Genomic DNA, 14,383 nt, shown 5'->3' on the forward strand with positions numbered 1-14,383 from the left:
GGTTACTCAATGGATCTGGACCACAGACTAGGATGAAGAGTTTTCATCCACAGCTGTTTATTTCTACCTCATTGACACTCATGGCCACAGGTGACAGTAAAGTGATTTTCCTGAAAATTCAGAAACCCAAATTTAGAATTCAATTGTGCCTAGTTGAAGATAATTCAGTGTTAAATTTAAACATCGACCTTTGTCTTTCTTTCCAGAAGTTTATGGAAATGGAAGTAATGGACCCACCTGGTTGGAACTGTTCCCCATAATAGAAAAGTAAGTTGGAGTAAGGTCACCCAACAGGGCTCCAAGTGTCCTGATTCCCAGACGAAATTCTTGGGTATTTGTCTTGCTTAACTGTGAACCTTCATCTTGAGTACTATCTTGAGAAATTGGAGCTGGTGCGTTTAATTAAAAATATACAGAATATAGCCTGCTGAATGAGATGGCACAAACCACCCACATGAGGTCAGCAGAGTTCCCTCAGCACTCAAGCTCCCTCTTTGGGGTAGTTAATACCTTGGGGTTGTTTTGATTGAAGGCTTAATTTCTTTCTTTCTTTTTTCTTTTTCCTTTATTTTTTTTTTGAGGAAGATTGGCCCTAAGTGGACATCCGTGCCCATCTTCCTCTACTTTATATGTGGGATACCTGCCACAGCATGACTTGCTAGGTGGTACATATGTCGGCGCCTGGGATCTGAACCGGCAAACCCTGGGCCACCAAAGTTAAGTGCGAACTTAACCTCTATGACACTTGGGTGGCCCCTGAAGGCTCAATTTCAATACACCCACACAAAGAAATAGTCAAAAGATTTGTTACTCACAGATCCCAGAGGCGAGGGGGTGCAACTGAGCCAGGGAAAGGGCAATCCTCAGGTGCCAGGTGAGGAACTAGCAGGAGGTAAGAGAGCAGGGCAACAAGCATCTCTTATTTCTAAGGTGGTTTGCATGGAGGTCATTAACTTTTCACGGGCTCCACTTTAAGTAGTTATTTTTTAAAAAAGCAAAGCTGGTCTTGGGGTGGGAATCCTAAGCTTCAGTCCATATCTAAATGTCCAGACTCTGGGTGTGAGCGGGGTTGTCATACTGTAAAATGCCTAGGCAGCAACTCAAAATGAACATTTTTCTCATCACAATTGATCTTGGGATGCCTGGACATTAGTCTTTAGGGAAAATCATGGGCACTTTCTGAATGACGGAGATATCAAAAGTCACTGGCAAGGTTTTGGTCACCCAGCGCATGAAACATTTAAGCATAGAAAAAATGCCAATCAACAATATCAACAGGCAAACAACTGTTTGAAATCCTGTCCGTAACTGTCTCCCTCACTTGCTGGGGTCAAGTCAAGAAAATAAATCTAGGTCCTTGGGTAAGATTAAGGTAGGTATTTGATTGAAACTTGGGTCAGATTATGGAATACTTGTACCTGTTGGGCCATTTTTTGTAAGTTTGTCCAAATTTGTGCAGAATTATTAATAAACATGAAGCAAGTGGTACACTTTACAGCACATATACCCCCTTCCTTGGCCTATAGCTAATGTAAAACTAAAGTTACCCTAAACCATGTACAGTAAAGAATCATGTTGTTGTTGCATTAAGGCAGGCTTTAGTGTAACAGCCCAACGTGTTGAACCAGCATGGCTACAGGTTAATGTTTGTTTTAATAATTTTTTTCTTGCGTGACCAGTGCTGCATTGCCTGACCCCGTCCCTGCGAGGCATAGTAACAGACCTACTCCCAACATAATGGGAGTGAATACTGCATGCTTTCGATGTGAGGGAGAAGAAGGAGAGAAGAATTGGGGGTCCTGTTCAGTGATTTTTAAGTGTGGTCCCAGGGAGGCTCAAGTACACCGGTATGAATATATAGGACTCCCTAGGAGTTGGCATGGAGGCAAACATGCAAGTACAAGATACGGTCAGGATTCCAACCCAGGAAATCTGGCATCAGAGTCTGTGCTGTTAACCACTATGCAACACTTCCCTAGAAAGTTCACCAGAATCTGGAGACCAAGATAGTACAGAATTCCCTGCCAATGATAATAGAATTGAAATTTTTGGAGTGTTTACTATGTGTCTGGCACTGTGGACAGGATTTACATACATCAGCTCTTTCAATCCTCACCAACAACTTTACGAGTGTTGTTATGATTTTACCATTTTATAGATGGGGAGGATGAGTCTTAGAGAAGTTATTTATTTTGCTCAAAATTTTATAGCTGTTAAGTGGTTAATACAGCGTTCAAACTCAAGCAGCCTTATTTCAGGGTCCATGTCCTTCTCTGCAATGCCATAAATACAACAAAAGAGAACAATATGAACTCTACCAAACCAGGGGATGACTCTAGGAAGCACACAGAATTCTGAAAAATCCAAGAAATGGGTTCCTGGGACAAGAATTGTCAGAATTAATGGAGTATGGCAAAAATATCAAGAGTAAGTGAATCTCAGTGAGAACTAACTTCCAGCCACACATATCCAGACTCTACACCCACACAATATATATGTGAATTGCCTGCCAGGATGCTATTCCTGCTTTAGCAAATAATCTCTTCTGAAGAGATCCTTTCTGTTTCCTTTACTGAAATTTAGTTAATATGAAGATGATTAACTAGAAGGCAGAGTTTTTCAACCCCATCATTATTGACCTTTTGGGCAAAATAATTCTTGTTGTGGGAAACTGCCCTGCACACTGTAGGATATTTATCAGCATCTCTAGCTCCTATTTGTAGTTATGACCACAATAAATGGCTCTAGACACTGCTAAGTGCCCCCCACGAGTCAAAATCATCTCCAGTTGAGAACGACTGAGAAAATGAGAAAAGATGGGCAAAATACCTTCTAAAAAGCTATAGCCAAGGGAAAGTGCCTTGAGCTCTAGGACAATTTAAGCATTCATTAACTGAAAGAATGGCATACAAGGCAGGGACATGTCATTCATTGATCCCTAACATCAGGAAATACTAAGGAGTAAGGGAAAGTGCGGGATTCAGAATGGGGAAGAGGAAGTCTTCTTATGCTGTTGAATTATCTTCCATTGCTGAGGGAGTTATTGGATGAGTTGTTGGAAGCTGTATGATTCTACATCACCCCTGGAACTTCCCCTAACCTCATGAGAGTTCTTGGCCCACATGAAAATCACAACATTTTAGAGCAGAGGTTTTCACAATAAGTGGCTCATGTGCTGCTATGTCCCAGAGGGCTGTCTCTGGTGTGTCCTGGGCATTATTACTTGAACCCCTTCTTCCAGGAAAAGAAAGAGTGAGGGTTGCTAGCTTTATCTAGGATCAATTGCAAATTCCCAAATCAACACCTTGAGATAAAGAAACATAGACCTGACTGGCTGCAGTGTGATGATTCTTTAGTCATCTAAAGCAGTAGTGGGGATGTGGGGAAAATGTAAGTGATGGTTTCCAGTCTTCAATTATTCCCATGTTGCATGTAAACCACTTAGCACAGTGCCTGTAATGTAGTTACGTTCTGATTTATAAACAGACTTCTTTTCCTGAGTCGCTTCTTAGGGAAAGATGTTGATATTTTGTGTGTTGGTGACTTTTTAATCTAATTCACAGTAAAATGAACATGTATCATTTAGTGGAATAGCTATTTAAGTTAAAAAATGGTCATTTGTGCACTACCTAAAATCACGTTGAAGACTGCTATTGATGTACATTCCAACATGATACTAGGCTGACAAAAATGATACTAGGTTGGACAAAACCATGGTGGGAAAAACCAAAGATCCCTGATGATGGTGGTTGTAGTGGTTGCTGTGAGTGGAAGGGGTATGGAGGGGAGTAGATCTGGATATTAAGTGAACGCAGTTAGTATTCCAAGTGAAAGTGACCCCTATTGAAGAGGCCAGGAGAATACAGGATCAGTATGAGGTGTCTCTGTATATGTGTATGCGTGCTTGTCATTTATGTAAATTGAATGAAGAAATCTGAAGAAGATATCCTTGCATGATTGTATGGGAGCTTGGACCTGCAAGATGCCTTTTACTTCTGAGATATTGTGAATCATTCTGTGATGTTTGACCCTGGAGAATTGGTTTGAAAGTTCCAAGACTCAATATTATTTTTCTTTTTTTAGGCTGTTTTAATTTATTGACAACATTGGTTTATAACATTATATAAATTTCAAGTGTACTTCATATTTCAACTTCTGTATAGACTACATCGTGTTCACCACCAAAAATCTAGTTTCCAACTGTCACCATATGCACATGTGACTTTACCCCTTTCACCCTCCACATCCTCCTTCCCCTCTGGTAACCACTGATCTGTTCTCTTTATCTATGTGTTTGTTTGTTTGCTTCTCTTCCACATATGAATGAAGTCATATGGTATTTTTCTTTCTCTGTCTGATTTACTTCATTTAGCATAATACCTTCAATGTCCATCCATGTTGTTACAAATGGCAGTATTTCATCTTTTTTATGGGTGAGTAGTATTCCATTATATATATATATATGTACTATATGTTCTTTATCTGTTCATCCATCAATGGGCATTTAGGTTGTTTTCAAGTGGTTGCTACTGTGAATAATGCTGCAATGAACAAAAGGGTCCATATATCTTTTGAATTGGTGTTTTCGTGTTCTTTGGACAAGTACCCAGACTTGAATAGCTAGATCTTATAGTATATTTATTCATAATTTTTTGAGGAACGTCCATACTGTTTTCTGTAGGAGTAGCACCAATTTACATTCCCATTAGCAGTGTATGAGGGTTCATTTTTGTCCACTTCCTCTCCAACACTTGTTATTTCTTGTCTTTTTATTTTTAATTTTTTTATTTTACGTTTTTTGGGAGGAAGATTGTCCCTGAGCTAAAATCTGTTGCCACTCTTCCTCTTTTTGCTTGAGGAAGATTGTTGCTGAGCTAAAATCTGTGCCAATCTTCCTCTATTTTATGTGGGATGCTGGCACACTGGGGCTTGATGAGTAGTGTTAGGTCTGCACCCAGGATCTGAATCAATGAACCCTGGGCCACCAAAGCAGAGTGTATGAACTTAACCACTACACCACTGGGCTGACCCCTCTTTTCTTTTTAATATTACCCATTCTGATGGGTGTGAGATGGTATTTCATTGTGGTATTGATTTGCATTTCCCTAATAATTACTGATGTTGAACGTCTTTTCTTGTGTGTTGGCCGCCTGTATACCTTCTTTGGAAAAATGCCTGTTCAGATCCTCTGCCCACTTTTTAGTCAAGTTTTGTTGTTGTTGATGAAGATTAGCCCTGAGCTAACATCTGTGCTAATCCTCCTCTGCTTGATATGTGGGCCACCACCACAGCATGGATGATGAGTGGTGTAGGTCTGTGTCTGGCATCTGAACCTGCAAATCTGGGCAACAAAAGTGAAGCTTGTCAAACTTAACCACTAAGCCATGAGGCCAGTCTCAAGTTATTTGTTTTGTTGTGTTGAGTTGTATCAGTTCTTTATATATTTTGGATATTAACCCCTTATCACATATTATTTTTGAATATCTTCTCCCAATTGATAGGTTGTCTTTTGGTACCATTGATGGTTTCCTTTGCAGGGCAAAAGTTTTTAGTTTGAGGTAGTCCAATTTGTTTGTTGTTCTTTTGTTGTTCTTGCCTGAGGAGACATATTCTAAAAGAGTCTTCTAAGACTCATGTCAAAGAGCATACTGTCAACGTTTTCTTCTAGTAGTTTTATAGTTTCAGGCCTTACATTCAAGTCTTCAAGGAATTTGAGTTTTGTATAGTATAAGATAATGGTCTACTTCATTCTTTTGCATGTGGCAGTCCAATTTTCCCAATATCATTTATTAGATTCAATAAATATTTTTGTTCTGCACTTTATATGTGTGAACTTCTATTCTCAAAAACATCAATGGCTTCTTATTTACAACCAACTCTGAATATGCCACAGTGTGTGTGTGTGGGGGGGTCTCCTTCCTCAGTCTACTCTCATGAAAAGAGCCATGAGCAATGTATGGGGGATGCTCATATTCCTTTTGCCAAGCAGAGTGGATTCGTACCTATAACCAATGTGTAGGGAAACTTTTAAACAAGAATTCTTCTCCCTGAAAAATGATGTACTAAGAAACTTACTGAAAAACTGAAGTAAACAACCAGGGCAGGAAAAATACAAAAAGAAACAAGGTGCAAAGTACATGCTTGTGTGATAACCTTGATGCTAACCTCAGAATCTATGCTAAACTGAATTTCTAATCTTTGCTATATACAGGAAACCAGGGCTAGAGAACAGAATGATCTTTTTTGGTAAAATGAACCCTGGAACTGATGCAGGGATGGCGAGCCGAAGAGTCAAAAGAAAGATTTCTTGGACTCTCAAGGTCTGGCAGTAGTACTCTTTTATTTAGAGAATAGTATGGAATAGCATGGGGACAGGACCCATGGGCAATAAAGAGCTGCTGCTCTGAGTTGAGGGTTAGGGCTAAATTTATAAGGCACGGGTACATGACTTATTTTTACTGGAAAAAGAAAAGATGATGTAAAAAGTCATTAAATGATTTCAGTGCAGATGGGGTCTGGTTATTGTGCAGTCGTATAACTTTAGATACGAATCTGGTCATACAGATCGGCATGTAGGTGAGGATGCCCTGGGCTTCTCTCCCTGGGGCAGCCTTAATCTACATCAGAGCCACACCTAGGTTTCCTTGAGAACCCTCCACAAGGATGCAATTAATTTGAGAGCATTTCTACTTTAGCTACATGTGATTCTCTCACAAAATTATTTGCAAGGGACAGCCAAGTTTTTCTGTAAAGAACCAGAGAGTAAATATTTTAGGCTTTTCCGGTAACATAGCCTTTGTCACAACTACTCTGTTGTTGCTTGAAGGCTGCCATAGACAATACGGAGATGAATGAGTGCAGCCGTGTTCCAATTAAACTTCCTTCACTACAAGATGCTGCCGGTCAGATTTGTCCTGGGCCACAGTCACTTAACTCTGTTCTAGAAGATAAGAAAGAAATTATTAAATGCCCCATGTCCAGACTTGAAATTGAAATGACTCAGTTTCAATGATTAGGTATGGCTTGAAATAAAATTAGTAATCTTAGGGGAAACATCTCACTGTTGCCTTTACTTAAAATAATGTTTTAGGGAGAAAAGAAGAGGGGGATTAGAGATTTAGGACAGGGATGTTGGAAAGACAGAGAACAGTGCAGGGAAGAAAAGAGACTGACAAAGACAGAAAATTGTATCAACGTATGAGAAGCAACAAAATATTGGGAAAGAACACTTAAATCTTATGACCAAGTTCTAGCCTTGATTCTGTCACTAGCTTTTATTTGTTTATTAGTCTCAGAACTTTAATATGCTCTTGTAAAAAATGAATACCCACATAAAATAATGGAGAAATAGCAGAAGTTAAGAAAATCTTTGATTCACACATCAGAGTTTTGTGAAAGTGCCAATAGAGCTAATTAATGTCTCTTTCAGAATTCCCTTCTCATTGTTCTGTCTTCCCCTTTGTGGCCAGATCCTACCTCCAACCCACAAGATTAGATGGGAAAGCATACCTAACAAAAGAACCATTAATTTGTATCATAGAAACAGACAGGGATGTGTACCTGGAAAACACAGCTGTCAGAACAACATGTAGAAATACCCTATGAAATAGCTTGGAAACTTGGAACTCCTGAATATGATAGGCTGGTGAGGCATTTATGGAGAGAAAACATCTTACTGGATTAGAAAGAAATGGGATCAGGAAGAAAAACAGAATGTAGATGGAGGATGAAGTGAAGCTGAAGGTCAACATAGAGCATTGTAAATGGAAATGACAAGAAACAGGAACAGGACTTATAATACATGGCCGTATCAATTTGTCAATAAAACAGTTTTCTGTCAGATACATTTATATCCCCAATGCAAAGATCAGCACATAGTAGGAACTCAGAAAAACTGATTTTTTGGTGACTGTCCTCTCAGACTTTCATTTTCCACCATCCGTGTTGTTCCAAGTGGAGTAGAGAGACCCACTTATTTGCTGCTGGGTTGGTAACACAAACAAGAGATCACAGAGGCTGGAAATTTAATCTCTGTCACTGAATCTTACTTCCATATGGGAGGAAAAGAAAGACTTAACGATCACTTCTAGGAAAAGGAGCAACTTGATAGTCTTCATGGTGGTTCTCCAAATGCACTTGGAGTGATGCAGAAGAATGAGGGAACAGTCCAATTTATAATCCCCAAACCAATCTTCTCTCTAGCCCAAGGCCCCAGGGCAACAGGTGGAATATGATAGGAGACACCCAGATGTTCATCTGGAGGGGCTTCCTTTTCTCAAGTATGGCAAACATTGTTGCTAGGTTAATTGTAAACACAAATAAAAAGGGGAAGGTGGGATTTGCAGTAGACACCATATGGCTAAGACCTTCCCATGGCTATGGTTTATTATGGGTTTCCTGCAAAAACAACACAAGATCACTGCTCAACACAACTCTGCATCAGTCGAAAAATGAAACACTTCTAATACAAGTGATATATAAATGCATCTCCCACTGTATATATTCTCCCTCTATGATTTTTTGTAAACTAATTTCTTATGATTCATTAATTATCTCTAATATCAAAAATTCCTAGCCACTAGAACAGGGAGAAATTAAAGTTTGTTGTTTAAGCCACGTAGGCAAAGGTAGTTTGTTATAGCACACCGAACCGCTTAACACAGTATTCTCCTTCATCTTATCCCCACCAAACTTCATTTACCTACTCCAATGTTTCCATGCTCAGAGCCCATCTATCATTTCCCTTGATCCACACCATGTATGCAAAGGACTCCTGTGTCAGGGCATATACTACAAGCATCCTCAGGATGATCCATAGAATAACATGGAGTTTGGGAGAGTGATATTGAGCAACCGAAACAGGATGTCTGTGCTGCCTCCCCAGAAAAGAGTTGAAGAGATAAAAAAAAATACCTCTGTAGTCAGAATTTTACGACCTCAGAGTCATAAATCTGTTTTCTGCAAACTTATCTGCCTTTGCACTTTTTTTTGTTTATTGGGCAAAAGATGACATAATTTGGGCTGGGATTTGGAGGTTCTGGTCGCGGGAGAGGGGTCAGATTGCGGGTGGACATCACATCTACTATAGCCATAAAATTTCAGCTAGAAACAAGAAAGGTCTTAGACACCTGGGACATATAGGCAGGTGAAACCTTGGAAAGTGCAGGAAATTTGTGATTTTTAAAACTTACTCCATCTAGGTGTTACCCTTACCTAGCCTCACAGACTTTCAGATAGATTACAGAAGAAAGACAGAGCATGATGTTACAGTAGTATCAATGCCTTGGGAATAAGGACAGCTGGAGCTTCATCTTAGCTTTACTATGAACTAGTTGAATGAATGTGGATGGCTGAATTTAACTTTCTGCGTTTAATGTCATTATCTGTTCAAAAATGTGGTGGGAACAGTGACCTTAACCTTATTCATCATGATAGTCTCAATGTTTCACACAGAGTCTGGCATAGGGGAGGTGACAAGTATACTTATTTTGATTAGGTTGAATGAATAACTGAATAACCTTTCAAATTCTATCTTCATATAACAGCTCAATTCTACTTCAATCCTCTTACTTAGCACACAGTTTCAAGAGAAAGTTCATAAATATGAAGTAAGGAAAGATGTTGGACATAATTGGTCCAGGACAAAATGTTTTTATTTAGCTACAGGTTTCAGACATAGGAGGAAGGTAAAGTTGACTAACAGGGGATGGGTCATGAAGAGATCAAGATGTTTAGTTGGCAGCGATGGTCTGCCTAATCCAGTTCACGTAGTTGTAGACCTTGGTGTAGACACCAGGCTTGTTTCTCTGAGCACAGCCATAGCCCCAGGAGACAATGCCCTGGAGCACTCCACTGCAAGCCACAGGGCCACCAGAGTCACCCTGAGCAGGAAGGAAGAGACAGTTAGGACGCTCACCTATGCCCAGATGGGAGAAAGCCTCCAAGATGTTCTTCTGTTATCTTGGAGCCATCTTCCCAGGCTATTGATCCTTTAGACATTACCTTCTCTTCCAATGGAAACCCACCCCTCAGGCTCCATACTACATCCCTCTTTCCTTAGTTGCAGATCTGTGGGATCCAGAAGAGGTGGGGATTGGAGAGTATAACTCTGCCCAGCTAGCCCTGTTCCTGTCAAAGAGCTTCCTTCCACACTATGACTCCTGGGAAGGGTGCCTCGATGCTGTTTGCACACCATTGTCTGTGTACCTTTTTGCCCTTAACCCTAACCATTACTATGGCAAAAAGGAAATCCATCATTTATCCCAAATCTATCCCTCACCCCTCATAATCAGTCTCAGACACAGCTTTTCCATCTTCTGTGTTTCAGGAAAGGGGAAATAAGGCAGAGATGCATGAAGGTGAGCTGGACGAAGGAGTGCCAAGAAACTAACCTGGCAGGAGTCCTTTCCACCCTCTAGGAAGCCTGCACAGAACATGTTGCTGGTGATCTGGTTTGGGTAGGAACTGCGGCAAGAACTATCGGAGAGGATGGGAGCATTCAGACACTGCAGGAGGTTAGGGTAGTTGGCTGTTGGGTGCAAGAGTGAAAATGGAAGAAGATTACCCAGACGATTCCTGGAAACTTCTTTCCCAGTATCTCTCCTCTCCCTCCCAGTACTCCCACACTTTCTCTAAGATTGCCAGTAGCTGCTATTTTGGAAGCACAACTTTTATCTGGAAGGTCTTCCAGTCAGTTTTAATTCCCAAGTGATTCTCTCTCCGACACTAGCTTCAGTGACCTCAGAACTCAAATGCGGAGACTATTTCTCAAGCAGGTCTGTCCTTCAGGAAGTACCAAATCGCTGAGCCTCTATTCTGTTGACCTCCTTAGTTTCTAGTTCTCTGCAAATCACTAATCACACTTGGCATCTTTATCATAGTTCATTTGTGTTACGCTTTCCAGCAGAGGAACCATCCTCATTGTAATTAATGTATTCTAAGTCTGCATTTATCCCCAAACTGTTCTCTGTGAACCTTGCCCTGAGTGACAGTTTGGAGTAATTGAACCTGAACATGCCTTTCACCTCTAGGGTTCTCAGACTTGGTGCTTCTGTTCCAGGAGACACTTACAGCCACTGCTGAGGGTGTTTCCCCAGCCAGAGATGAGGCACTGGGTACCAGCAGCTGGGAAAGATGCTGGCAGAGAGATCGCAGACACTTTAGAGTTGATGGAGGCCGGGGAGCTCAGTTTAATCAGCAGGATGTCATTATCGTAGGTCCTTGAATTGTAGCTGGGGTGGCGGATGACCTTGGCTGAATTAATGAATTGCTCATTGCCCTCAGTGACTGCAATGTTGTGTTCTCCCAGACGCACCTGGAATCGGCTGGATGAAAGGATTACAACTTGCCTCAGTATCCAACTTGAGCTTTGTCCCCTTCCCAAGACACCCCGGTCATGAGCACAACGCAGACACCATCACCTTCCAGCATTCACACTCACAGGTAATTGTGCCCTTAAGGTAGTCCTACCAGATGTAAATGGGCTGGAGTATTCATTAGGTAGGTGTCACTACAAGCACAGACTCTCAGCCCACCATCCTGTTAGAATAGTTAGGTTTAGGAATGGAACCAAAGGACCCCAAGCAAACAGTGGGAGATAGATTGGAATGGGTGGTGATTAATCAGCACCTGCCATTTCTCCTCTGGTTGGAATGACCAATTACCGTAGGGAGATGTGGCAGGAATCTGGGATCTGACCGACTATTAAGGGAGCAGAATGAGTTGTGCTTATCCTTATTGTTGACTATAAATTGCATGTATGCTATTACCTCCATATGCCATTTTTTCCTGGTTGAGCTATAATGACTAGGACTATTTACTCATTAATGCTCTTAAGCTAGTTCTAGGCACACTTCATCACTCACTGCTTCCTCTCCCATGTGTTTAGCACCATCATTTGGAAGGACATCAGGGAACTCTAAGGGTACCTTCCCATGCAATAGTCCCTCAATACATCCAACAATGTCTTGGGGGAAAAATGAGGCTTTAGGATCTCAAAGCACACCCCTCAAGTCTGAGACTGTAGTTTACCCTGATTGTGCTTTGGCAGGGCTGGGGGAAGAGTGGATGTCAGAGAACAGGGATGTTTATATTGGTTACTTACGACTGGTAGCAGTGAGCAGCAGACACAACCCACTGGTTACTGATGAGTGAGCCACCGCAGATGTGGTAGCCGACGTTCAGAGACACCTGGTAGGGCACGGAATTCGCCTGACAGGTGTAGCCCCCGACAATCTTGTCATCATCGTCAGTGGAGGAAGCAACTGACAGAGAAAAGTTGGAAACTATTTGCTAAACAGACCCATCTTGGAATTGTTACTCATCACCAACTTTTTGCCGATTAACCAGAAAAGAGCAGATAATGTTTTCTTGTCACACGGAATCAGGAAATGGTGAAGTTAATGTAATTTTTTTCAAAAACTTATTGTTTTACACCTTTGAAATGCACCCTACTTATACTATTATAAGTATGCAATTTTTATACCTTACATTTTATAATTATACTGTTTGTTTTACATTTCTACCCTCAACACACACTCACAGAAACACATTCACACAGCAACTCACATGTCAGAGACTCTTTACATAAGAACTGCCCTGGACACAACAACTTGATGTCATAAAGAATACTTTTACACATAACCCTGCTCAGCAGCCATGGAAATAGGTGTTGAATAAAGCTCTGCAGTACGCATGGTACTGTTTACTTGTGCAGCTGGTATGGGGTAGATATCCCCATGAGGTAACAGAATGGAAGCTTTAGAAGCTACCTGAGAATGTTCTGGTCTGGAAGGAAATAGGAGTTTTTACTTTTGATCCTCGAGTTTCTCTTCTTGGTTCTTTCCTATAATTTTCAGAAAATAATCTCATGGAACATTATAAGTTTCTCTCTCCAACCATTCCCCTTATGGCAATTATCTTTCCAACAGTTTTCAATTTATTCATCATTCTGAAGTCTGACCCACTGATTTATTAAGCTTCTTATGGCTCCAAAGGCCTGTGATTATATTATGGGTGCCCTATTTTTCAAATATTTTAGAGCAATTTTGGGAAAGACATTTACAGGTGTAGAGACAGGTGTATTGAATTTATGCCCAGCCAACTTGGGAAAATTTAGTAGTAAGTTTATTAATGTAACATTTAGTAGCATAAAAATAGAAGTAGTCATTTCTCTATTCCTTTTGATAATTGAACGACACATTTTACTCTAGAGAGATTTCATTAGCAAAGATGTTGTAAAACCCATAAAGGGTTTTATGCCCATAGCTTTTATTCATGAGATATGAAATATCTTTGCCTGTTAAGATGCCCTTTAGCACAGAGGAGACTCAGGCTCTCACCCTCAAGACCTCTTCAAGGAGCACAAGGTTAGTCATTGATCTCAATTATTAACTCCTAATCCTTGGAAACGTCAAAACAGCATTAACTTAATGTTGACTATACTTTCCTTTTCTCTCATCCTTCATAGATTTCACCTTGAAGTTCAGGGCAATTATGCCTCTATCCCATCTACCCTGATCAATCGTGCTTACTGTGATGTTTTCCCATATAGCGAGACAATTATGTGTAGACATGTGTACTAGACACTGTTGTTTCGAATTTATAAGCCTCTTGAGTACAGAGATTACATTCAACATCCAGAGTACAAAGTGCAAACTTAAATATCTGATAGACACCTCCTGGTTCATTTATTCTTAAATATGTAATAGGCAACTACTGATTTATTTACTAATAGAGACTCACCAGCGGCTCCCAGGAGAGCAAGAAAGATCAAGAGCTTCATGGTTGCTCACTCGATGTGGACTGGGGAGTAGGATAAGGGGTTTTCAACCACAGCTATTTATACCTCTAGCTTTGTCATTGACACCCATGGCCACAGTTGTCAGAAATATGATTTCACTGGAAACTCACAAATCCAAATTTAGAATTGAATTCTGTGCCCAGTTGAAGATAATTCAGCATCAGATTTAAATATCAACATTTGTCCACTTTTCCAGAAGGTTATGGAAATGGAAATAATGAACCACCCGAGTGGGATCTGTTCTCTTAATAGAAAAATAAGTTGGAGTAAGGTCACAGAACAGGGCTCCAGGTGTCCTGATTCCCAGACAAAATGTTAGATATTTGGTTATCTCAAGTGTGAACTTTTATCCTCAGTACTATCTTGAATGCTATACCCTGATGTTTAATTAACATGGGCTTTTTTATAATTATATAATTTTTCTTGTGGTCTTCTAGTCTTGTATATCCATGCTAACTTTTCATTATTAATAGGAAAAACTTGTTCCCTTGAAACAAGAAAAATTGTTCCGATTTGAAACTACCATAGGCTAAACAGGAAAGTGGAAGAATGATGATAACTTACATTTATCTAGAACTTATT

General features: G+C 40.4%; 1 protein-coding gene across 1 annotated transcript; it reads right to left on the reverse strand.

Moving 5' to 3' along the window:
- Window positions 1–9,635: 9,635 nt before the first annotated feature.
- Window positions 9,636–13,885, reverse strand: LOC106842603 (cationic trypsin-3-like). The gene is made up of 5 exons (XM_014859211.3): window positions 13,744–13,885; window positions 12,104–12,263; window positions 11,071–11,324; window positions 10,392–10,528; window positions 9,636–9,881 (listed from the first exon to the last, which is right to left on the reverse strand). Exons 1-5 carry the CDS (start codon window positions 13,781–13,783, stop codon window positions 9,732–9,734), a joined length of 741 nt encoding a protein of 246 aa, XP_014714697.1. The 5' UTR covers window positions 13,784–13,885; the 3' UTR covers window positions 9,636–9,731.
- Window positions 13,886–14,383: the final 498 nt, after the last annotated feature.

This window comes from Equus asinus, chromosome 1 (genome assembly GCF_041296235.1).
Source record: "Equus asinus isolate D_3611 breed Donkey chromosome 1, EquAss-T2T_v2, whole genome shotgun sequence".
NCBI lineage: Eukaryota > Metazoa > Chordata > Mammalia > Perissodactyla > Equidae > Equus > Equus asinus.